General features: G+C 35.9%; 3 protein-coding genes across 5 annotated transcripts in view; 2 read left to right on the top strand and 1 right to left on the bottom strand.

Annotated features, from left to right (window-relative positions):
- Window positions 1–1,751, top strand: part of lama2 (laminin, alpha 2) — a 455,317-nt gene extending 453,566 nt beyond the window's left edge. Inside the window, exon 64 of the mRNA XM_051644922.1 lies at window positions 280–1,751. Coding sequence (XP_051500882.1) covers window positions 280–434 — 155 coding nt within the window. The 3' untranslated portion in view covers window positions 435–1,751. The remainder of the gene's footprint in view (window positions 1–279) is intronic.
- A 350-nt stretch (window positions 1,752–2,101) lies between these two features.
- Window positions 2,102–7,630, top strand: LOC127409923 (enoyl-[acyl-carrier-protein] reductase, mitochondrial). 2 transcript variants are annotated; one of them, XM_051644911.1, is made up of 8 exons: window positions 2,102–2,425; window position 2,465; window positions 2,854–2,950; window positions 5,179–5,310; window positions 5,851–5,994; window positions 6,577–6,679; window positions 7,055–7,157; window positions 7,292–7,630. In XM_051644911.1, the coding sequence occupies exons 1-8, from the start codon at window positions 2,274–2,276 to the stop codon at window positions 7,367–7,369; spliced, it is 810 nt and encodes a 269-aa protein (XP_051500871.1). In that variant the 5' UTR covers window positions 2,102–2,273; the 3' UTR covers window positions 7,370–7,630. The 2 variants fall into 2 exon arrangements, with proteins under 2 accessions (XP_051500871.1, XP_051500870.1); XM_051644910.1 differs by lacking the exon at window position 2,465.
- A 2,010-nt stretch (window positions 7,631–9,640) lies between these two features.
- Window positions 9,641–26,506, bottom strand: part of arhgap18 (Rho GTPase activating protein 18) — a 77,162-nt gene continuing 60,296 nt past the window's right edge. For both annotated transcript variants that reach the window (XM_051644844.1, XM_051644845.1), the window contains exons 8-15: window positions 26,300–26,377; window positions 25,578–25,737; window positions 25,138–25,220; window positions 20,778–20,984; window positions 18,675–18,821; window positions 17,493–17,611; window positions 11,574–11,629; window positions 9,641–11,491 (exon numbers count right to left, since the gene is read on the bottom strand). In XM_051644844.1, coding sequence (XP_051500804.1) covers window positions 11,400–11,491; window positions 11,574–11,629; window positions 17,493–17,611; window positions 18,675–18,821; window positions 20,778–20,984; window positions 25,138–25,220; window positions 25,578–25,737; window positions 26,300–26,377 — 942 coding nt within the window. In that variant the 3' untranslated portion in view covers window positions 9,641–11,399. The remainder of the gene's footprint in view (window positions 11,492–11,573; window positions 11,630–17,492; window positions 17,612–18,674; window positions 18,822–20,777; window positions 20,985–25,137; window positions 25,221–25,577; window positions 25,738–26,299; window positions 26,378–26,506) is intronic.

Raw genomic sequence — 26,506 nt, 5'->3', positions numbered from 1 at the left:
TTTAAATAAATGCTAGTTTATATTGAGGAAGTTTTCAGTTTAATGTTTTAATAGTACAATGACCTCTTATATGTCAAAAGATCAAGCAAAATTTGATTCCTCATGTCATGACCCCTTTAAAGCTAATAATTTATCTTTAAAAAACATATATATAAAATGATCCATTAAAATGATCCTGTAGGGAAGAAAAGATCCATTAATAGAAGAATCACCCAGTTATAGGACATGAGTTGTCTGGTTTTATATACATCACTGAAATTCTGTTTGTGTTTGTTGCAGAGGGTCTGAAGCAGTTTGGACTGACTACAAACACAGCGTTTAAAGGCTGCATGAGAAATATGAAGATCACTAAAGCTGGGAAGGTTCTGGATGTTCAAATGAACAAAGCCCTGGAGCTCAGAGGAGTTCAACCTCTTACCTGTCCCGCTAACTAAACACACAAACACACACACTCAGTCACATCTCTACCAAATACAAAAACACCTGATTCATTTCCCTGGTACGCAAAGTGAATCAGTAAATGAATCAAAGATATTATTATTACGAATTTTTTAAAAAAAGAAATCTACATGGCAAAGAACAGAAGCATTCAGTGAACTAACTGATTCTCTAGCTGTACCACTTACAGCCAGATCACTAATAGAATATGAGAAATAGAAACAAACATCTAAACAAACCAAAGACTGTATGATACAGCTTAATGAAAACCAAATCTAACAATCCTATTAATATAGAACCAACAAGGCTTTTACAGTCTGACACCACAGGAGAACCATGTGAAGTTCCACAAAAACATCATATTCTCCAGTTCTTTGGAAAATCGCCAATGTAGTGCTTTAAAGAACCTAGAAACCAGTAAACTGATCCAAAAAATAAATATCAACTCAAGAACCCTCTACAGCCAAACAAGGTTCCTATGAGTAAGAAGAAGGTTCTTTGCCGAACCATAGAACAACCTTTATTTTAAAGTGTGAAAGGCCTTGAGGAATCAGAAACAAATATAAAACACACATTCATAGTCACTAACTCAATGAACTAACGCTACGTTCACAACGCAAGCCACCGAATGCTCAAATCTGTGAGGTTGTTCGTATGAAATTTTAAATGTGGCTCTGATCTTAAAGAGCTCCTAAACTGACCAACATGTGTAAAAAACCTACCCTGGCATGTACAGCATAACATTATGTCATTTAATGTGATTTCATATCTTATTATATCAAATTGGAAGAATTTTGAACTTCTGGTCTTAAATCTGTGCATTAACATTTTAACGTGCAAGTGTCAATAACAACTGAGACCTAGTGTATATCAATATATATTTAAAATATATTTTTGCACTTTTCTGTGTAATATTTCATATAGTGCAATTCATAAATTGATTCAAGGGTAAAATCAAGTGCATAATCATGACAAATGTTGAGCTAGATTGGAATAAAAATCACATAAATTCCACCCTGAAGCCACAACAACAACATTAAAATCAGATCAGATATGAATATAATAAGACATATTAATGTGCCCCAGATCGGATTTGAAAAAGTCATATTCAACTGTGGTGTGAACGCAGCAGAAAGGTGTTAAAGATGAAGTTACACTTGATTAACTACACGCCCTGATGCCACAAGATAGAAGTAAACTACACATTCTCTGACTGTGTTCCCTTTGAAATCCCAGTGTGTAATTTTGGCATGGAGTGATTACATGTAGTGTGCAATGAACAGTATTTCAAAATAAAGAAATATCCTCTCTGATGCATTTGTGTTACAGTATTTTTCCTTTATATGATGTTGAGATAATCACTAAAATTGAGGAATTGGGGTCAAAAAGGTTTTGTTTGTTACAAAAGTTAAGCGCCTGTACAATGAATAGGATCTTTTTTTCCCTGGGCAATAAAGGCTTTTTTGGAGTTGAGACTTTAAGGTATGTGCTTCTACAGGAATTGATTTTTCGAAACAAACCTTCCCTGAGAAATATTAACTGGAATAGGAAGTTTGACAACTAGCCATATTCTACCCTACATAAAAATGTTTTAAAAAAAAACTGCTACCAAATATAAAAATCAGTCAGCAGGGTGTGATTTCCTGTTCAGTGGACTGAAAGCAGAAGTACAAAGATGTCTTCTGTGCCCTATAGGTCTGACAGATGAGTTCAGATAGATACTTACATCTTTGATATTCAGGAAGGTCTTTCAATGTTACTCAAAGATAAAAACTAAAGAGAGACGGATTGTTTCCTCAACACCACAGTCGGGTGTACACACAAGAGGAGCAGTCATGGTCATCAGAAGTTTGCTGCACAGAGCCGCTCGTGCAAGAATCACACTACTGAGGGACCGACAGAAGAGATGCTCTCGAATCTGGAGAACGATTCACCACTGCTCAGCTTTAGTTTACAGAGAACACTCACATGACTTTGACACTGTGAGGTATGAACATTTCATTTTCTTTATATTACTTAATATTAGGGTGTTTCTTCAACTTCAATGAATATTGAGCACAGCAGTCAAATATATTTGTTATGTAAATGTGATACATGTATTTATATTTAGAATGAACTAATAACAGACTAAAACAGTAATAATGCAGCACAACAAGGTTGAATGAATGGACAACCCAGAGTTGCTCTTTCAGAGCTCAGGAGACAGACTCACTGAACAATGTTTCTCCAGAATGAACTCAAACTGATAGAAAGTTAATGAAGATAAAAGTGGAGCTCTTATTGTGAGTCATTAAAGCAAGTCCAACAAGCTCAAAAACAAAGTTGTTCAAATGAGTGTCGTGTGTTCACTTGATGTGGTGCTCATTGTGAAACACTTGTGAAATATCACCCATTGTCCTGGCATGTGTTTGTAAGATGGAGCAGGTGTTGTTGCCTCCAGTGGGAGATGGCGGTGTGAGGGTGCACATGCTGGCAGCACCCATCAATCCTGCAGACATCAACATGATCCAGGGTGAAATTATAACACATGATGCATTGGCTTTTTATATTCTACCACAGTCCAGTGCTACTTACAGAAATAGTTCACCCAAAATGGAAAATTCTGTCATTTACTAAACCTTTCTGACTTTCTTTCTTCCAAGTGTAACCAGTCCTGCTCAACTCACTCCGAGCGGGATTCGAACCCAGCATGGGCGTGCTAACAAGGAGCCCTTAGGTTTACACACACCACACATATCACATACCAGCTGGTTCCTGTTACACAAGGAACACAATTTTAAAAAAAATATCCACATCATTGTTTTCCATATAATACAAAGCGAATGGAAAAGTGACAAAAAAAAAAAAAAAAACAACAACATGGAAGTATCATAAAAGTAGTCTATATGACTTGTGCACTATATTCCAAGTCTTCTAAAACCCTAAAATAGCTTTGAGTAACAGGCCAACATTGAACGTGTTATTCACTGAGAATCTTGACTGAGAATCTTGACTAAGAATAGAGCACAGCAGTCAGGTTCTGGAAGTAAAAATCCCATTCATTTCTTCCATAGACTAATTAATTTTCCACTCTAACTTATAAACCTTTAAAGACAGACCTACTGTGAGCTATGAGGTTGGTCATCAGTGGTTAATGCTTCTGTTGAAGCCATCAGTTATTTCAGCTTCATTATTTGAAAATCGCAAATTCCTGGTGTACAACTACATTACCCAAGGTACAGCAGTGAAGGATCCACCAATCAGAGAACCATGGCCAAGAAAGCCCGGGAAATAATACCGGAAGTGACGGCCCACTCCAATGACACACTCAGAATGACGCAAACGTTTCCATTCACTCTCAAATTACATATATATATTTGTTTATATTGGAATATTTCCCTTAAACTATATTGTTTCTATACTTATAATCAGCAACCTAAATCAATAGTTTTATATATTTCCTTCATTTCGTATACGATTATGTCATTCGCAGTGCTTTATGGGATTGTAGTTCATGCCCTCATGAAAGACATTAGTACACAGTCTTGTATCTTTGTCTTTTTGTCTGATTTTCAAATACTTTTTTGCCTTAAAGCAAAGTCTGTAATGTTGTGATTCACCTCGGAGCTGGTTGGTTTGGTTCATGCTTTACAACTCTTTAATGGAGGATTTTTTGAAAAGTCTATGGAAAAATACTTCCGGAGCAAAGGCAGGTGAAAAAGTGGGCGGGCACTGTTGCGCTTTATTTTGGGTGAACTATTCCTTTAAATCATTTAGTACATACATATAGAACGAACTCTGAAATTCTATTCTATTCTATTGAGTATGCTATTGTACATCATTCTACTCCATTCTATTTTACTTTGTTCTCTATTTGATTCTATTCTATTGTGTTCTGTTCGACCATGTTCTACTGTGTTTGGTTCTGTTCTGTTCTAATCTCTTCTACTCTGTTCCGCTCTATTCTTTTTTTTTTTCTACACTATTCTACTCCATTCAATTATACTTTGTTTTCTATAATTTTGTGTTCTGTTCTATCCTGTTCTACTGTGTTCGGTTCTATTATGCTTTATTCAATTCTACACTATTCTACTCCATTCTATTGTACTCTGTTTTGTATTCTTTTCTATTCTATTCTATTCTATCCTGTTCTACTCTGTTTGGTTCTATTCTTTTTTATTTTCTACACTTTTCTACACCATTCAATTACTGTAAACTCTGTTCTCTATTTGATTCGTTCTGTTCTGTTCTATTCTTTTTTCTTTTCTACACTATCCCACTCCATTCTATTCTACTCTATTTTCTATTCTGTTCTATTCTATTCTGTTGTGTTCTGTTCTTCTCTATTCTTTTACACATTTTCTTTTCTATTCTATTCTATTGTGTTCTATTCTATCCTGTTCTACTCTGTTCAGTTCTATTTTACACCCGCTCCACACTCCATTCTATAATATTCTATAAAGTTATATTCTGTCCTGTTCTACTGTTTAGTTCTATTTCTACTCTGTTCTTTTTTTGTTATTATTTTCTACACTATTGTTCACCATTCTATTAAACTCTGTTTTGTATTCTAATTTATTCTAATCTATTGTGTTCTATTCTGTCATGTTTTACTCTTTTCAGTTTTATTATGCTCTATTCTGTTCTATTTTATTCTATTTATTGTTCTTTTCAACACCATTCTTCTCCATTCTATTCTACTCTGTTGAGTGAATGTGGCTGAATATGGTGAATTAACTACAGTGACTCATGTATTCACAGGTACATACCCGATCTTGTGTCCCCTCCCTGCAGTGGGCGGGAATGAGGGTGTGGCAGAGGTGATAGAGGTGGGCAGTGATGTAACAGTGCTGAGGCCTGGTGATTGGGTCCTGCCCATAGATGCTTGCTTTGGTAAGGACAAGGAGAAATTGTGTCATTTCAGGGGGAAAAATAAAATCTTAAAATATTTACTTCCGTAATATATGGCATAGTTTCAAGTTAAACCGGATTTTCAATGAGAATAATTGTAGGGCATGGCTTCATTTTATCAATTGTGAATTGGCTGGATCTTGACAAGTGGTCAGGTGGTTGGAGGGGAAGCGTTGAATATTAGAGGGTTAGGTGACGTCAGCCTTTAAAATAATGTGCACAGAATTGTTCAGAATAAGACCAGGAATGTATTAAAAAGGTAAACAGAGTCTTTAAATAGGAAAAGGTAAATATAACTTTTTTTTAGCACTTATTCTTTAGCTGTTAGTTATACATAAGTCAGATAATGGTGTAAAGTAAAACCATCTATAAGATTACAGGGTAAAGACACATCTTCATCATTACATCATGTCATTATAGTGACATCATATCAAATAGTTAAATGACTAAACCAGTTTGGTTTAAGTACATAAACAGCAAAGTTCTAATAGGTTTGTTTGTGTGCATGTGTATGTGTGTCAGGTACATGGAGGACAGGTGCAGTGTGTGAAGAGGATGATCTGATCTCTGTATCTAAAGACATCTCTCTGCTGGAGGCCGCTACAGTTTTCGTGAACCCCTGCACTGCATACAGAATGCTGCACGACTTTCAAACACTCACTCCTGGTAAGAATAATCATACATGTTTTATTTTATTTCACAGTTTCTGTTTTTATTACAATATATTTTTTGCAAACAGCGTAAAGCCATCAATGATCCTTGGAAAATGACATTCATTCATTGCTCATGAAAACAAAATGAACAAATTTCTGTTAACTGAAACAAAAAATCAGAACAAACATCATTGGAAAGATTGAAAATAAACAAATACATTTTCTTGACTCCAAAATAAAAATAAAATAAGACAAAAAACACATTTCAGTTTTAGCTTTTGACACATATAATATATATAACAAAATTTGAAACCTTTAAAACCCATCTACATTAAACATGAAAATGCCTCTAGATACTGATAACACAAGACAGCCCTGAGAAATGTAATGCTGTTAAATGATCAGTTAATGAATTAACTTGGGCAGCTTTACAATACTCAAATTGAAACTAAAATGAAAGCTGATTATACTGAAACACTAAAAGCAACAGTTACAGACTGAAAAATAAGGAAGCGAAACTAAATTGAAAGGACAAATTGAAAATGAACTCAATTAAAAACTATAACCAGTTCAAATCCATCTCTTTTATTTGTAGGTTGTACTCTGATTCAGAACGGCTCTAACAGTGCAGTTGGACAGGCTGTGATTCAGATCGCTGCAGCACTGGGCCTGAAAACAATCAACATCATCAGAGGCAGGTATATAACACCTTTATAAAGCTTTATAACACATGCAATATGCACCAGGAGTAATGCACAGCAGTGATAAATATCACAGTGTTATAAGCCGTGCATGTCTATTCCATTTAGGATACATAATGCAATATTGTTATATGCAGTAACTAATGCTTCCATAATCCCTTCATAATGTTGTTATAGTCTTTACACTAATACTGATCTAATTATTATTGGGCATTTAACATAAGCAATAAATCCATATCCAAAATATATTTTATTGATATTTAAGTAATGTATATGTTTAACATGGTGTAATTATCTCAAAAAACATCCCACAGTGTCTTGTTTAAACCAATTTCTCAAATTGTTGAAATTGTTTTTTGTTAAATTGTTAAGGCCAAACTGTGCAGAGTTGATTGAGGAGCTTCGGTCACTGGGAGCTGATTATGTCATCACTGAAGAGGAAGTGATGTCATCAGGGCTTTGCCAAATCTTTGAGGTGGGGGATTCTGCTCTTTGGCAAACCACATCACAGTGAAAGTACCAGTACTCTACAAAATTGCTTAAATTCTGTCACAACAGTAATAAATGAGACTCTCAGAGCACGCTCATGAATCTCTTTTTGTTTCACAGGAAGTCCCTAAACCTAAACTGGGTTTGAACTGTGTAGGTGGCTTGAGTGGAGGACTTGTGTTGTCTAATCTTGAGTAGGTTTCATATTTTGAAAGGAATAGTTCATCCAAAAATGAAAATTTCTATAATAATTTACAGTACTCGAGCGGTATGACTTTTTCTTCAACATACAATTAAAAAAAAGCAACCAGTGACCAGGTGCTTTCTAGCTCCAAAAAGGGAAAAAAGCACCATAAATGTGTAAGTCAAGTGACTCGTGTGCTATATACAGTGGCAAGAAAAAGTATGTGAACCCTTTGGAATTACCTACATTTATGTATAAATTTGTCTTAAAATCTGGTTTGATCTTCATCTAAGTTACAATAATGAACAAACACAATATGTTTTAACTAATAACACACAAATTATTGTATTGTTCTTGTACATATTGAATACATCATTCAAATATTCACAATGTCGGTTTGAAAAAGTAGGCTAATTGCGTCAACAAAAGCTATTAGAGTCAGGAGTTGGCAAACCTGGCATCCAGTTAATGAAACTAGATTGTAGGTGTGGGTTAGAGCTACTTTGACTTATAAAAAGCACTCAAACATTTTGAGTTTGCTATTCACATGAAGCATCTGCTGACGTGGACCATGCCTTGCAAAAAAGAGATCTCAGAAGACCTACGACCAAGATTTGTTGCTTTAAATAAAGATGGAAAGGGTAACAAAGTAATCTTGAAGAGCTTAGATATTCATCTGTCCACAGTTAGACAAATTGTCTATAAATAGAGATGATTTAGTACTGTGGGTACTCTCCCTAGAAGTGCACACCGCAGAATGCTCCATGAGGTACAAAAAAACCCTAGAGTGACAGCTAAAAACATGAAGGAATCATTGGAACTGGTTAACATCTCTATTCATGAGTCTTCTCTACGGAAAATATTAAACAGGCATGGTGTCCATGACAGGACACCACGAAGGAAGCTGCTGCTTTCCGACAAAAACATTGCTGCGAGCCTGAAGTTTGCTAAAGACCACCTTGACTGATGAAACTAAGGTTTAATTGTTTGGGGAGTTCCATATGATAGCTTTGTGCGTGAAATTTTAAATAATACCAAGCTATAGAAAGTCAGATATTTTTCATCATTCCAGGAGTGTTGATTATTCATGTTTTTGAGACGTTACAGACATTACATCAGAAATTAACATAAATAATTCTGATTCAAAGTAATGTCCAGCATCATCCAATCACTGCCAACCATGTTAAAATAAAATGATACATTATAAATTCTGAATCTATGTACTGATTATCATTGTATCATGTCTGATAAACATGTTGAGTGATCCAAACATCATCTGCAGCCTGAAACTGAACTTTTGATCAGATTTTAGGAGTGAATGCACTTAACTGCATAAAGATATTATTATATATTAAAATGAATGGAAATGACCCACAGATGTGTTAGAGTTGAAAGTTATTTAAAATAACTAACATGTTTTTTTCTACTTTTGAGGAAATGTGGTGCCAGTGTCCACATATGTGCACATCATGTTTATCAGGACACTGATGCGTAAAAATGAACAGATTTTTTAAAGCAGCATATCAAATGAAACTATTGACTACTCTATACTACCAAACAGGTTTCAATGAAAAAACATAAAGAGATTTCTTTACAGAGGCACTTTTTGTTGGCTCCATCCATGAAGCTGACTCACTCTCTGTCTTCAAAAAATGACTAAAAACACATCTTTTCCATGAGCACTTAACCAGTCATTAAAAAAAAAAAAAAAACAATTCCTGTTGCACGTTATTCTGTTTTGAATACTATTCTGATGCTAGTGAAACTTTGTAATACGGCACTTTTCATACCACTGTCTCCTTAAGATGATTCACTTATGTTTTCCTCTTTTGTAAGTCGCTTTGGATAAAAGCGTCTGCCAAATGAATAAATGTAAATGTAAACACACGAATGCCAAGCATCAACTATAAGAAAATAGGCTCACACACTTTATGCTCCAAATTTGACATTTAATAAATAATTAATTAATAAATAATAATATTCTTAATATGTATTGATTTATTTATTTTTTAAGTGTAAACATCACTAAATTTTGTTTGATTTATATTTAAAACAATACAAAATAATTTGCCAATTTTAAACTTAATCCAAGATACATTCTCTGACAAGTCTTAATATTTTATGCAAATGTTCTTTATCTTGTTTTCAGGATGTTTAGATATTTTTACCAGTAAGCAAGACAAATATTAAGAAAATGTGTTGGACATTTCTCCAACTAAATGTGCTTGTTTGGCATTATTGGCATCAAAACTGAGAATGCTCAAAAAAAATACAGTGTACAGACATGAGGAATTAAACATTTATTTACAAAAAACCTTTAGTGGTTATTTCTGAAGCATTAAAACATACAACAACAGAACTTTTCAGCCATATTCACAGTTTACAGCACAAAATAAAAGCAGGACATCAGCAGTAATAGATGTAGTAATAATAAAAAAATATAAAATCACATAGTTGAAATCTACTCATCTGAAATGACATCTACATCATTGTAAATAATAACAATAAGACACACTCAGTTTAAGTGCCAAGTGTTCAGAGTTCCCTCCTTTGAAGTGAGGTCTTTGGTGTTTAGCTTCATTTCTGTTGTTCTGTGTCATGAATCCTGTAAAGACCTAAAATATCATCTAGAAATGAAGTTTTATTTGAGAACAAACAGGACTCTTCACTATCATGACTTGCTCACAATGAGTAGAAACATTGCACAACATAATAAAGTACATCCAGGATCCTTGGGAGCAGCCAAACAGTTCTTGTTTTCAATTGTTTTAGACTTGAGGAATTTAAATGTTACTAATTTGAAGCTGAACTTGCTACAGTATTAAAAGATCGATCAAATGTTTGAAACAGAAAATATGAAATGTTGGTGGACCTCAGTACTTGAATTATTCGAGACAGTTCAGTCGTTCAATTGAGATATTAAGTAACACTTTACAACAAGGTTCTAATAGTTATAGTATCGGCATAAAGTATCATAACCTGACAATGAACTATATATTTTTACAGCATCTATTAATCATTTATAAACTAATCTTGGTTAATGATAATTTGTAAAAAATGTCTGTTTGGTCATGTTAGTTAATTATGCATTAATCTTAACAAAAACAACTTTTAATTTTTCAAATGTATTAGTTTATTGTTAGTTTATGTTTACTAATGTTAATGAATAAAACCTTATTGCAAAGTGTTCCCAGATATTGTTACATTATATATATGTATATATATATATATTATCATATTTTTGAGTGGATGAATCCTGAATCTCACAAAACCTATCAAGAACATTTCCAGGCCAGATTTCACCCAAAAATAAAAAGGGGGAAAACATACACATATAAACCATTAAATGTTTACCTGTAAAACACTTATTTTTTAGAAGTAATATATTTTTTTGTTTTGTATTGTGGCAATATTTGAATAACAATGAAGCCATAATGCAAAACAAATCTCATGCTCATTATGCTCAAAACATACATTTAATGAGAAATTGTAAAGCATTTATTCATTATGGTAGTTTTTATATATATATATTGCCTTAATGCTGATTTCATTTTTCTTTACACAGAATATAATTTCTTGTTTGTATTCTTTTCATTTTTTCATTCATGTTGAGGTGAAATAAAACCCAGATATGTTTTCATCAGATTCACTCAGATTATAAAGTTAGTGTTTCATTCTTGTACTAATCAAACGATCATTTCTTCACAAGCAATGAAACATACAAAATTTGATTAATGACCAAGTGCCATATTTCACTAATTGCCAAACACTATGAACTTTGTTTGGTTTCTACCACAAATGGTGCAACTAAAACTGCCACTCAACAGTCTAATCGAAAACAACTTGTGAGTATATTAATGGTTTAGCATTCTGTCTTCTGTGTGCCGTTCTGCTGGCAGAGGACTGGACTGACTATACACCTCAAGATGAAATATACTCGTTCATGTAGGTTCTGAATGGTCGTACAGTAGTAAAGAACTGGTGCTTTCCCTTCAATCATGAGTTTGTCCTCTTGTTTAAGATGTGATTGGTTGATTGGCATGTTCAGTGTTGAGCAGATTTAATGAACCACTCTGCAGTGGGGTTGAGCTCCAGAAGAGCTTTGATGTATGTCTCTTCATCCAAACATCTCTCCTCTTCACAAGAACAAACACAAACACACAGGCATCAGCTCACTGCACGTGTCTGGAATTATCGTTACGCTCATTAGATACTCACTTATGTTCCCTCCCATCTCATACAGACACAGATCTTCTCTCTTCACAGACAGAGACCTGTAACACAAAACAAGACATGGTCATCCTCACTGAACACAACCAATGGCAGTAGACATGAAATACTTTTAGGAAGTTGACACTGCTATACTACACCTAAAACTATTTTAACCTCATGCAACCTCGCGTCCACATGCGTGGACGATGTATTTTGGCTTCGCTATACATAATGCATAATTTACATGAATAAAAAATGAATACTGTTCACAAGACTCTAGACTGTCATTTTAAGTGTTAAACTTCTGGCACAACAAGTCACGTAAAATAACAGCATGCCATCGATTTCCCTGAAATGATTCTACGGACGCTCTGATAAGATATCTCTAAGTTCACTCATTGAAATGTGTTTGGTTGTAAAGAGTAGAGTCTCTAGTTTCATATGATATGCCACTTTAAAAAATCTGTTTACATAAACATAACATAAAACAAAGGCAACCTGAGTAAACACAAAATACAGTTTTCAAATATATATTCACTGGCAGCCAAAAGTTTGGAATAATGTACAGATTTTGCTCTTATGGAAAGAAATGAGCACTTTTATTCACCAAAGTGGCATTCAACTGATCACAATGTATAGTCAGGACATTAATAACATGAAAAATTACTATTACAATTTGAAGAAAATGTTCAGAACTTCTTAAACTACTTCAAAGAGTTCTCATCAAGAAATCCTCCATGTGCAACAATGACAGCTTTGCAGATCCTTGTTATTCTAGCTGTCAGTTTGTCCAGATACTCAGGTGACATTTCACCCCATGCTTCCTGTAGCACTTGCCATAGATGTGGCTGTCTTGTCGGGCACTTCTCACGCACCTTACAGTCTAGCTGATCCCACAAAAGTTCAGTGGGTTTAAGATCCATAACACTCTTTTCCAATTATCTGTTGTCCAATGTCTGTGTTTCTTTGCCCACTCTAACCTTTTCTTTTTGTTTTTCTGTTTCAAAAGTGGCTTTTTCTTTGCAATTCTTCCCATAAGGCCTGCACCCCTGAGTCTTCTCTTTACTGTTGTACATGAAACTGGTGTTGAGCGGGTAGAATTCAATGAAGCTGTCAGCTGAGGACATGTGAGGTGTCTATTTCTCAAACTAGATCAGAGACTCTGATGTACTTATCCTCTTGTGTAGTTGTACATCTGGACCTTCCACATCTCTCTCTGTCCTTGTTAGAGCCAGTTGTCCTTTATCTTTGAAGACTGTAGTGTACACCTTTGTATGAAATCTTCAGTTTTTTGGCACTTTCAGGCATTGTATAGCCTTCATTCCTCAAAACAATGATTGACTGACGAGTTTCTAGAGAAAGCTGTTTCTTTTTTGCCATTTTTGACCTAATATTGACCTTTTTTTTGGATTGCATACTGTGGCAACTCAAAAACAAACACAAAGACAATGTTAAGCTTCATTTAACGAACCAAATAGCTGTCAACTGTGTTTGATATAATGGCAAGTGATTTTCTAGTACCAAATGATCAATTTAGCATGATTACTCAAGGATAAGGTGTTGGAGTGATGGCTGCTGTCTAGATTTGATCAAAAATGACATTTTTCAAATAGTGATGGTGCTGTTTTTTACATCAGTAATGTGCTGACTATACTTTGTGATCAGTTAAATGCCACTTTGGTGAAGTAAAGTACCAATTTCCTTCTGAAACAGCAAAATCTGTACATTATTCCAAACTTTTGGCCACCAGTGTATATTTTTTATTGAATCAAAAAGTTATCCAACACCTATATCACCCATATGAAAAACTAACTGCCCCCTTAAACTTAATAACTCAATAGCAGCAACAACTGTAACCAAACACTTCCGATAACTGGAGATAAGTCTTTCAAAACTCTGTGGTGGAATTTTGGCCCATTCTTTGCAGAACTGATTTAGTTCAGCCATATTGGAGGGTTTTCAAGCATAAACTGCCCCTTTAATGTCCTGCCACAGCATCTCAATCGGTTCAAGTCTTTGACTAGGCCACTCCAAAACTTAAATTTTGCTTCTTTTGAGCCATTCAGAGGTGGACTTACTCCTATGCTTTGGATCACTGTCTTGCTGCATAATCCAGTAGCATTTGAGCTTCAACTCACAGACTGATGACCAGACATTCTCCTTTAGGATTTTTTGGTATAGAGCAGAATTCATGTTTCCCTCAATTATTCCAAGTCGCCCTGGCCCTGAAGTAGCAAAGCATCCCCACACCATCACACTACCACCACCATGCTTGACCGTAGGTATGATGTTCTTTTTGTGGAATTCTGTGTTTGATTTACGCCAGATGTAACAGGACTCCTGTCTTCCAAACAGTTCCACTTTTGACTCATCAGTCCACAGAACATTCTCCCAAAAGGTTTGGGGATCATCAAGGTGTGTTTCGGCAAAATTCAGATGAGCCTTCATGTTCTTCTGTGTTAGCAGTAGTTTTCGCCTCGCCACTCTTCCATGGATGCCATTTTAGGCCAGTGTCTTTCTGATAGTGGAGTCATGAACAGTGACCTTTATTGATGCGAGAGAGGCCTGCAGTTCCTTGGATGTTGTCCTTGGCTTTTAGACTTCCTGGATGAGTCGTCGCTGTGCTCTTGGAGGAATTTTGGAAGGTTGGCCACTTCTGGAAAGGTTCACTACTGTTCCAAATTTTCTCCATTTGGAGGTAATGGTTCTCACTGTGGTTCTTTGGAGTCCCAGAGTCTTTGAAATAGCTTTGTAACCCTTCCCAGACTGATGTATTTCAATCACCTTTTTCTTCATCATATCTGGAATTTATTTCATAGTGTGCTGCTGGGTGAGACCTTTTAGCCAAATTCTAAATGCTAAAAAAGTTCTATTTAGGTGTTGATTTGATTGAACAGTGCTAGCAGTAATCATGCCTGGTGTGTCTAGTCCAGCTGACCCACATTATGAATGCAGTTTCATAGATTTGAGGATTTAGTAAATACTTTTTCACACAGGCCCAGTTGGTATTGGACTTTTTGCTTCAATAAATAACATTATCATTCAAAAACTGTATTTTGTGTTTACTCAGATTGCCTTTGATTTATGTTAGATTTTGTTTGAATTTTTGAAACAATTTAGTATGAGATATACACAAAAACAGAAATAAGGACATATATTTTTCACAGCATTGTAGAAATAAAAATCTTAGTTATTTTGAACACTTTCAACATTAGCACATCTGTGGGTCATTTTGCTTTATTTTAATATACATTTTGGTATATTTTATTGTGTTATAACTGTACAATACTGTTCTATTCATTAACATTAATAAGTGCATTCCTATATTTACTGTACATTTTCACATTGAGAATCAATGGATGCATCCAAAAGCTAAAAATGCTGCTTTCAGAGGCTTTATATGGAGTTAGGATGAAAATAAGGTGCATTTTGAACTATTCTGAGACCAGTGCAGACAGACAGCACACTGGAGGTTAAGTCGTTCACTAAATAGGGAGCAAGGGAGCATCCTATATCTCTCTATGCAGTTAAGCGCATTCACTCCTAAAATCCGATCAAAAGTTTAGTTTCAGGCTGCAGATGATGTTTGGATCACTCAACATGTTTGACAGACATGATACAATGATAATCAGTACATAGATTCAGAATTTATAATGTATCATTTTATTTTAACATGGTTGGCAGTGATTGGATGATGCTGGACATTACTTTGAATCAGAATTATTTATGTTAATTTATGATGTAATGTCTGTAACGTCTCAAAAACATGAATAATCAACACTCCTGGAAATATAATACATTTTTTTGACTTTCTATAGCTTGGTATTATTCAAAATTTCACAACTTATTCCCGCTGTCCACATATGAGGACATCAATTTTTAGGAAAACTATTTGCTCTAGAATATTTTTGTTTTCTTGCTTGTTTATTAGATGCTACTAGTTACAAATCAAAAAGGGAAATGGAAAATGCACACAGCAGTCACACTCAGGTCTCAGGAGGTTAAATTATTATTGTTATAATTATTATGTATATAGTTTGTTGTTGTTGTCGTTTTTGTTTTTTGGACCATGAAAAATGAACTAATGAAGACAAAATTTTCAAAATGTTGATGTTGATTATAAAGTCCATGGACATGCTATGGGTCAACAACCCAAAAATAACTGTTGGATATTATTCACATGACTAAACATTTCCTGACCGCCATGCAAATATCTACAAACAATAAAATACCTGTATATTTCATATCTAAAATCATTTTGAGTTCCAAGTAATTCTGTATAATCTTGTGGAACTCCCTTTCTGGAGCTGAAACCATGAAAATTAAAAAGTAAAATAGTTTTGGAACTGTTTGCGCTACAGGCATCATTTATGCATCTTCTAAAAGAGGGCAGCATTTTCCCAAAGTATTTGCAGTAAAAATTAAAGTTACAAATGCCCAAGTATATTGGAACTGAAGGGTTTAGTGCAGAATTATTATTTTTTTATCATACAAAACATATTAAAAATATGCCTGAGCAACACAGAAAAGCAATGGTCTCAAAGCCACGTCTCAAAAAAAAAATGTATCTTTCAAATTTGAGGAATGAGGCTCCTTTTGTTAAGCATATTTCCAAAAATGACCACTTGGGGACTCCAAAAGGCCACTCTGTAACCAAATCTTAAGGGTACAGAAAGCTATTATAGGTCATGTTACATGTACCTCTTGTAATAATCCTTTTTTTTAATTTTTTATTATAACAAATTGCACACAATTACATTGTGTTTTTTATTAAAATGTGTGAATAATTGCTATTCAGATGTGACAGCTCGTTGCAGAATGCTGAAACTTCCAGTTAATCATGAATAAACTTTACCATCTATGAGCAGAATATAAACAACCCGCATATCGTTGGAATCATCTTCTCATTGGCTACATACTCCATTCATCAAAAATTTACCCAAAGGACGCTGGTTTGCGGTGTAGCTGTAAACTCATTGGCTGTTAATGTCACTGTGGTTCATGTATCATATGTTGTTGGAAACGTTGGTGTTGCTTATATGCCATGTTTTCGCTTATAACTTCATGAAAAATAAACAGAACATAAAATAACACAGCATTACTTAGAGGCGATTATCTTTCAAACGAGCCCACACAAGATAATCTGATGCATAGATCATTAGATAATCCACATGAAGCACAATGTTACATATGGCCACCAGGAGATGGTTCCAAGTACATGACACAGACACAATGATAACTCAGATGACACAGAATGAAACTCATTATTTGTTTGGAGAGGCTTTTGGACACTATGATAAATTATTTTTGTAATGCTATAACTTTTGATTGCTTTGTCCTATCAACACAAATATTTTCTCAGATACAGTTGACATGATTGGGAACAAAACAAAAACAGTTTTTCAGAGTCACCTTATTTACACCCAGAGATATATAATGTCAAATAAGAAAAAAGTTCGTTTTTGTGTGATTTTTCAGCAGTTTCTTAGGCTGAGAGTCTCAGAATGTATCACATCTATATCATTAAAGTTTTCTTAACAATAATACCAAACACTTGACACTCCTTGTTTTTGTTTTTTTGTCGAGTTATAAGCCTTTAATTTTGGGTATGCCACTGAAAAACCTTCAGAGCTTAAAGGGTTCAACTTGGAAAGTTTGTAGAATTATGATTGAAGAAGAAATAATTACAATTCTGCACTTTTCTATATCACTAATGAAATGTAAGCAAGTTTCCATTGATGCTCTTTGGATCATTCTTAAATCAAGCTGGATAACATAGGATGTGGGTAAGAGTTAGTTTATAGTAAATATAATCAGCTTTACACTGAAAAACAATAGAAGTCTAAGGTATGTCAATTTAGATTTAGCTTTGGAAACGTGTGTGTGTGTGAGAGAGAGAGAGAGAGAGAGAGAGAGAGAGCTCACCTCTCTTGACCGAGAAAGCGTGTCAGCACATCTGATGCCTTTAAATCCTCTGTCAGCTGTACAGCCATAGAGACCATAGAGAACTGAGGAGCCTGAACCCTTATAAAGCCACCTTCAGCCTGAACATACACAAAACACATCTTATCTTTCTTAAAACTAGTCACAACTGCTTTGAGAATGCAGTAACATTCATGCATTTTTAAGTGTACAAATACTTTTTAAATAATACTTATATATAAAAATAATACTTGTATTAATCATACTGCAGAGCTTGCTAATACTTATAAAAACTGCATAAGCCAGAAATAATTCAAATAACACCCTATGAGACCCTTACGTTATTTCAGCCCTTAAAATTGCTCCTACTGTGCAGAACAGAAAGGACAATAAATTGACTTTGACTGGACACTTTAATGGAATATGTAATGTCTCTAAATGCAGTTGCTTTGCATTTCCACTAGGTGTCAGAGTGGAGCCTGTTCTGTATAGCAGGCTGGAGCAGTCTTGTGTGAGTCACTCACATGCTCAAATTCTGATTCATTCATCAGGGTGGCAAACATTTACACAACAGCAAAGTGTTAGGAAGGAAAGATGTCTTAATATAGTTCTCTAATATAATATATTTTATCAGTCCTCTTCTTTCATTTCTCTTCTTTGGATTAGATCTCTGCATAATAATTAATAATTATATTTATTTATCACACATTATACAAATTCTTTTTTCACATATCCCAGCTAAGCTGGGGTCAGAGTGCAGGGTCAGCCATGATACAGCGCCCCTGGAGCAGTTAGGGTCAAGGGCCTTGCTCAAGGGCCCAACAGTGGAATCTTGGCAGTGCTGGGGCTTGAACCCCTGACCTTCTGATCAGTAACCCAGAGCCTTAACCGCTGAGCCACCACTGTCCCATAACCCAAAATGGATAATTCAAGGAATAGTTCACCATTAAATGAAAATTCTGTCATTATTTACTAACCCTCATGTCATACAAAACCCCGTAATGTTATTTTGTGACCACATCTGTCAAGCTCCAAAAGATAAATGCATATAGTTTAGGAACAGCATGAGGGGGAGTAAATAATGGCAGAATTTTCATTTCTGGGTGAACTATCCCTTTAACAGTGCTGTAATGTTTTTAGTGCATTGCTACAGTGTAATGTTTTTTTTGGTCTGTGATCTCTCACCTCAGTGTTTTTCTCTTGTTTGTCTGAGTTTCTCTCGCGGTCGTAGGCCATTTTCTTCAGCAGTTTTTTTACCGCTCTGTCTCTGTTCATCTTCCGCTGGTTCGCTGTGTTCTGTTTGCGCACCTGATTCAGGATGAACTTGGGAATCTAAAACAAAAACAAGACTCAATTGAGTATTTTATCTTTATTATTTATTTATTTATTATTAATTTTATTATATCTTTTTGCATTCAGAGCAGTATTTATCTGGCACAGAACAATGAAGAATTAAATCATTGTGGCATCATTAAACAGCATTTGAACAGATCAATTTACATTACCACAAATAAAACTACAAAACATTGCAAAACGTATTATTTTGTCAAATTATTGTAATAGATATTGTAATGTTATCTTGCATATCACTACAAAAAAGAAGATATAAAATTATGTGCAAATGAATCAAATGAATTTAAAAGAGCCATCTAAACAAAAAACTTTCTTTGTAATATAAAAGCTTTATATCAGAGAGCTGACATTTTAGGCAAGTGTGTCTGAATATTACCTAACTTCCCAGGTGCAACACAACCAGGGTTTCTGCAGGTTTTATTAAGCTAAATTTAAGACTCTTTAACACCTTTTTACCACCAACTAAAGGAAATTTAAGTTGCACACTGGTCTATTATTGTTGTAACACGATGGCACATAACAATAAAACAAACTGTGACTGGTTGTTTACATGTCTCAGTCGCTTCACATGCAAGCAGGTGGTTTTCTGTGCCCTCAAGAAAAAAAAAAGAAAAAAAATCGGCCAAACAGGAAATTCTATTGGCCAATGCCTATAATTAAAAAAAGTCAGAATATTGGCCGATTTATCGGCCTCTGCGATATATCAGTCGGCCACTATACACAAGTGTGGTTTATCTTTTGATCTATATGTGCCGCTGTCTCCAAACTGCTCAAATACGTTCAGGACAGAACACGTTGCATACCAAATTTCTTATAAATCTGACAATGCATTCAAAAGATATTTAACTTTTTGGTAAAAATCAATGTGCCAGAGAGGCAGTATGGCTGATATGGGAAAATTATACATTGTTGATATTGGTATCCTTGAAATCCTCATGTTCCAAGGAATACACCAAACTCATGATTTTAGTACATACGGTTCAAAAGTTACAGGCAAAAATGGCCATTTTTCACATTTCTTGACCCATAGGTGGCGCTCTCACAAAACGTTGCATGTACCCTCAGATCATGGTCCTGATGAAGCATACCAAGTTTCGTTTCAATATGACAAACATATAGCCTCACATCCTGTTTTATGTCGACCTTTGTTAAATTTGTGTTAACTTCAAAATCAAAATCAAACATTTAAATTTGGATAATTAATTCTGTGCGGATCAGTCTTGAGATTATTTTGAGCCACTGTTTCGGCAAATCGGGCAAAGTTTGCAGGAATAGTAGCGAATAAACTCTAAACATCTTAATCCAAGATGGCGGCTACTGTAATGGGATTAGTTTTAATTTAAGAAATCCATTTGTATCATCAGGAGGAGCGTAATTACATGCAAAAATAATTTCTAGGACAAATGGTTCAAAAGATACACGCAAAAGTAAAGTTAATTTTTGAACTGGTGGTGGTGCTATAGAGTTAGTTCTAGAGTCCACAAATCTGGTATGGAGCTATACGTGCTCAGAAATTACTCTTCCCTTTAAAACGACTAAATGCAACAAGAGACCAATCCCTTATGCAACATTAAATCCTATGACCTTATGAATTTAAGACTTGTTGATCCGATTTAAGACCTTTCAAAGGCCTTAATTTGCGAAAGGGCAATTTAAGACATTTTAAGACTTTTTTCAGACCTGCGGTAACCCTGACAACATTTCAAAATAGCCATCAAGCGTTTGGGTCAAGCTACACTGCTACTATTTGGAAAAAGTACCTTGCAAATGTATACTGTTTTGAAAAAAGCTAGTGTCACACTACTGAAATGTAGTTAAGTCAGTTGCATCACTACTTTGAGTTAGTGACTCCCCAACACTACTCCTCTACTGAAATACTGTCCGTGGTGTATAAACGTCATGGAGACCTCATGACTAAACAGTAAAGTTTCATACCGTCCAAAGCAGATTCTGGTACTGGATGAGCAGCCTGACAATGTTGGCAGTGCCAGTTGCCATGGCAAACTCTTGTTGTTCACTGATCTTACTGCGGAAGCCTTTACACATGAAGATGTTGGGAGCCATTACCACAGCAACATTGTTCAATGTCATCTTATTCTTGTCCTTATGGTCAATCACTCTTTGGAAGAACTCCATCAGAGCCTAAAAGACACATAAACACTGCTAAATACACAACAATCCAAGTATCAATATAAATTGAATCTGATTTAGTCCTCAGTGTAAAGTGAAGTAATGTGAATGTGAATAATGGGTTAATGTGAAGTGAAGGTGGAGTGAATGTGACATGAACTGAATCTGGAATGAAGCTGAGGTGAACTGAATGTTGAGTAAATGTGAAGTGAATGTAGCCCTATTTTAAAAGTGCTATGTCTAGGGGGACAGGGTAGCTCAGTGGTAAAATCCGCTGGCTACCACCCCTGGAGTTCGCTAGTTCGAATCCCAGGGCGTGCTGAGTGACTCCAGCCAGGTCTCCTAAGCAACCAAATTGGCCCGGTTGCTAGGGAGGGTAGAGTCACATGGGGTAATCTCCTTGTGGTCGCTATAATGTGGTTTGTTCTCGGTGGGGCGCATGGTGAATTGAGCGTGGTTGCCGCGGTGGATGGCATGAAGCCTCCACACACGCTATGTCTCCGTGGCAACGTGCTCAACAAGCCACGTGATAAGATGCGTGGGTTGACTGTCTCAGACGCGGAGGCAACTGGGATTCGTCCTCCGCCACCCGGACTGAGGCGAATCACTATGTGACCATGAGGACTTAGAGTGCATTGGGAATTGAGCATTCCAAATTGGGAGAAAAAGGGGAAAAATCCCCCCCCCCCCCCCCCCAAAAAAAAACAAAGTGCTATGTCTATGTATTTTTCTATAGCATATAATATTATGTTAATGTCTTGATTGAGAATACCATGGTATTCATACATAACCGATAGCCACAATCTTAGTGAGTAGCTGGTCAAAAATCCCCTTACTGAACAAAACAATGCACAAAATAGGATGACAAGAGTGTAAGGAAAGCTAACAAAGTTGGCAAATATAATAACTTACTGAGATCAGCTGCAGAGGACACCGGCGATTCAGTGTTTATCACAAGCGTTACTGACTGAATTCAATGCACCGGTTAGTTAGCAGGCTGGTTGGTGTCTGAGTCCAAAGCATTGTTGCTCCGTCCACTGTTGCTTTTGCTAAGGTGCTTCTGATGGACCCTGTACTCCCTTAAGTGTTTTTCAATTTGTTTATGATTTGGTTAATTGTCTGATTGAAGGCGGCATGCATAATTCTGTGCTGTATCTTCATTCACTTAGAGTATTTTTTCCCTTTGCGATCTCTCTAGTTTATCTCTGATTTCCGTAAATACCATAATCGCAAGCAGAGTGCTTGTTTCATCTGCATTGCCTGAACGCTTTTGATGTCTCATAATTTTGTGGTAAATTTTGTTTTATTGTTGTTATAGAGCGAAGAAGTACTCCTTGCTGCAAACGGTAGCTACTGGTGTTGTTTGGGACAACTTTACATGGTGATGAACATTATCCCGCCCTCCTGCTCCTGACGTAATCGGTTCCTGCTTAGAGACCAGCAAGCTTTTGGAGCCAATGCAGAACCAGGTTTTCGGCCCCGGAATGGCCTTTTCTGCGGTGGAAACACGCAGAACAGTTCGAGAATTTGCACCGGCCCAGGAACCCGCACCCGAACCATGTCGGTGGAAAAGGGCTATGAGTTTACACTTTGTGCCAAGAATAGATGTAGTTCTTAGACGTCTAAGCTCATTGACCTATTTCTCAGGAAAATAGCAAATTGTGCTTTGCGCCACTTCATTAACATACAATACACCCATAGTTTGCACGCATACACCCACAGATAGTGAAAGCACTCCCCATTCATGCCCACTTGTGCTTTGTGGTGGCACGAAAATTGCACTTAGAATTAGTGCTCTCATGAAAATTGGATAAGACACACCTGCCCTTCCGCAGTCACCTCGGAATGGACTTCAAAGACACTTCATCATTAATCTTACAGTTCATTAAAAATCCTTTAGATTTAAACATTGCTCACCAACATCTACTCAGTTAACTCAAATAAAAACACATAGATAACTAATATTCGCAAATGGATCCTCCAGCTAAGCCTGGTTTCTCCCAAGGTTTTTCATCTCCATAAACTAACATCTTATGGAGTTTTGTGTTCCTTGCCTAAAGGAACACAAAACTGGGGGCCTAAAGACAATAATTTTTAAGGCATGATTTTCATTCGTTATTTATTTAAACCACAAAATAAGGACTTAAGGACATTACAGACATTACAGTATCATTTTCTGTTACAGCATTATTTTATGTAAAGCTGCTTTGAAATGAAGTGTGTTGTAAAAAGCAATACACTAATAAAAATTAATTGACTTGACGGTCATTGCATGTAGCGCTGCGCCTAGCGTGAATAAAGCCCATAGAGTGAGGTGAAGGGAAGTGAATTGGGTGAGTGTGCAGTGAAAGTGGAGTAAAAGTGGAGTTAAAGTGGTGTAAATGTAAATGTGAGGTGGATGTGAGTGAAGGTGGAATGAAAATGGAATGAATGTGGAGTAATTGTTAAATAAACGTGGAGTGAATGTGGAATGTTGTGGAGTGAATGGGGTGAAGGTGGAGAGTAACTGTTAAATAAATGTGGAGTGAATGTGAAATGTATGTGGAGTAAAGGTGGAATGAATGTTGAGTGAATGTGGAAGGCAGGTGAAATGAATGTGAAGTGAATGTGGAGTAAAGGCGGAATGAATGTTGAGTGAATGTAAAGTGAATATGAAGTGGAGGAGTGAATTTTGAGTGAACGTGCAGTGAAAGTGAACTGAAGATGGAGTAAATGTGAATGATAGATGGATGTGAAGTGAAAGTGGAGTGAAAGTGGAATGACATGGAGTGAATGGAGTTAACATGAAGTTAATTTGGGCTGAATGTGGAATGAAGGTGAAGAGAATGTGGAGTGAATGTGAAATAAGTGAAGAGTGAATGTGAAAGTGGAGTGAATTTGTAATAAACATGCAATGAATGTGGAGTGAAGGTGGAATGATGTGGAGTGAATTTTGAAGTGAATGGGTTCAATGTGGAATGAAGCTGGAGAGAATGTGGAGTGAAAGTGCAGTGAATGTAAAGTAAATGTGAAGTGAATGTGGAGTGAATGGGAATGACGTGGAGTGAATTTTGAGTTAACGTTAAGTTAATTTGGGATGAATGTGGAATGAAGGTGGAGAGAATGTGGAGTAAAAGTGGAGTGAATGTAAAGTAAATGTGAAGTGAATGTTGAGATAGTGTGGAATGAATGTGAAGTGAAAGTGGAGTGAATGTGAAGTGACTGTGAAGTGAAGGTGGAGTGAAAGTGGAGTGAATGTGGAATGACGTAGTGAATTTTGAGTTAACGTTAAGTTAATTTGGGGTGAATGTGGAATAAGTGAAGAGTGAATGTGAAAGTGGAGTGAATTTAAAGTAAATGTGAAGTGAAGGTGGAATGAAGATGGAATGAATGTGGAGTGATTGTGAAGTGAATGTGGAGTGAATTTTAAGTGAACGTAAAGGGAATGGATTGAAGGTGGAGAGAATGTGTAATGAATGTGAAGTGAAAGTGGAGTGAATGTGAAGTGACTGTGAAGTGAATGTGGAGTAAAGGTGAAGTGAATGTGGAATGACGAGGAGTGAATTTTGAGTTAATGTGAAGTTAATTTGGGATGAAGGTGGAATGAAGGTGGAACAAATGTTGAGTAAAAGTGGAGTGAATGTACAGTAAATGTGGAGTGAAGGTGGAGTGAATGTGGAATGATGTGGAGTGAATTTTGAGTTAACGTGAATTTGGAATGAAGGTGGAGAGAATGTGAAGTGAATTTTGAGTGAACGTGCAGTGAATGTGGAGTTAAAGTGGAGTGGAGGTGAATGTGAGTTGAATGTGAAGTGAAGATGGAATAAATGTGGAGTTATTGTGAAGTGAATGTGGAGTAAATGTGGAATGATGTGGAGTCAATTTTGCGTGAACGTTAAGTGAATGGGTTGAATGTAGAATGAAGGTGGAGAGAATGTGGAGTGAATGTGAAGGTATAATGAACATGATATGAAATTAGCACATGCCAAATGCGGGTACATTTTGTGCAGTGGCGGGTAATTTTGGTCATCTGAATGTAAAGTGAATCTGGAGTTAATGTGGAGTAAATGTGAAATGAACATGGGGTGAATGTTGAGTAAAAGTCGAGTGAATGTGGGGTGAATGTGGAGTAAATGTGAAGTAAAAGTGTAGTGAATATAGTAAATATGAAGTGAACGTTTCCTACCTTGAGGGTGTCTCTGTTGGGTTCTGGTAACAGGAGCACCAGCAGATTGAGTGCCTGTAGCTGTTGTTTCTTATTGGGCAACTCTGAAACGGAACGAAAATGTGAACAATCACAACAGAATCAATTCTAAAAATAAACCATCATAAACAAAAATCACACATACATTTAAATTCACTGTACAGAGCAGTGATCTAACACAAAGAGTGTTTGTGAGCATTCAAATTCAGCAGCAAGTGTTTAAAAGCCATGTTGCAATAAAGACTACATGCCAACTAATTCCCACGTACTGTAGCTCTCTGGAGACCGATTGACTACGAAGCTTTACATTCACATTTATTCATTTACCAGATGCTTTTATCCAAATCCAGATTTGGTTTCATGAGTGTTTGAGCTGGTGTTTTCATGTCAAAGTTTGAGGAAGCTGCATGCGTGTAACTCACTCAGTACAGAGATGAAGGCGTTGAAGTATTCTACAGTCAATAGAGGATATGGAAGCTCTCTAATTAATAGTTTCAGGATGCTAGCTGCATCATGCTGTTTAAGACTTTCCCATGGAAACATCCCATCATAAAACGTGTGTTCCAGCTCCTGACAGACTGCCTGGGAAACACATTTGAAATATTTATTTATATCCACTCATACAAGGACACAAAAAGGACAACAATTGTGCAGATGTTACAGAAAACTTACAGGTCACACATCTTGTCAGTAACTTTATTTACCTGATTACTAAGAGGTTACAAGTACTTAGCATTTATGTGCTGAGTCCTAAACCACGATCTCTCATACACACTTAAAAACACCAAGAAATCAAAATGACAACAGATTTGAATGATTAATGTCACATATAGGATGTGTTGGAGTGAGGTAATTAACCCATTAGTAAAGTTAATTGTGCAGATGTTCAGCTGGGAAATTCCCAATATACTATGACTTTAGTCATTTTGATTTTTCTTTCTTTTAAAAAATCTATTTATTAAACAATGTTTTGATGCATTATTAATGTATCGCTGTATTTTAATTTTTTTTGCCATATTTTGTTTTAATACAAAATACTTTTGTATTAAAACTGTTTGATTATCACCATGATGCATCTATTTTGTCTTGTCTTCAATATCGTTGAAAAAAATTTAAAAACGTTGAACAAACACTTTTGTCTTACCTTCACTCTAGTAGCTGCTCCAGGTATCCGAAGCACTCCCTCTGTGTCTAAACTTTGCTCTTCTATATGAGAGATTAACTTAAACACACACAAAGATTCACAGTCATATTCAATGTTCTGGAGTTAATAATTCACATGCAACTGTTCTCAAAACATACCGGTATCTTTCTATTACACAAAAAAAAAAAAAAACCTGTACTGTCGCAC

Source organism: Myxocyprinus asiaticus, chromosome 19 (genome assembly GCF_019703515.2).
Source record: "Myxocyprinus asiaticus isolate MX2 ecotype Aquarium Trade chromosome 19, UBuf_Myxa_2, whole genome shotgun sequence".
Lineage (NCBI taxonomy): Eukaryota > Metazoa > Chordata > Actinopteri > Cypriniformes > Catostomidae > Myxocyprinus > Myxocyprinus asiaticus.
The sequence above is the reverse complement of the archived record's forward strand: the minus strand, read 5'-3'. Positions and strand labels throughout refer to the sequence as shown.

Excerpts from the sequence above, each read along its gene's own strand:
- LOC127409923 (XM_051644911.1), top strand. The coding sequence starts at position 2,274 with ATGGTCATCAGAAGTTTGCTGCACAGAGCCGCTCGTGCAAGAATCACA. Across the intron at positions 5,995-6,576 it reads CTTTCAAACACTCACTCCTG|GTTGTACTCTGATTCAGAAC; the intron begins GTAAGAATAATC and ends TTTTATTTGTAG. Across the intron at positions 6,680-7,054 it reads ATCAACATCATCAGAGGCAG|GCCAAACTGTGCAGAGTTGA; the intron begins GTATATAACACC and ends TAAATTGTTAAG.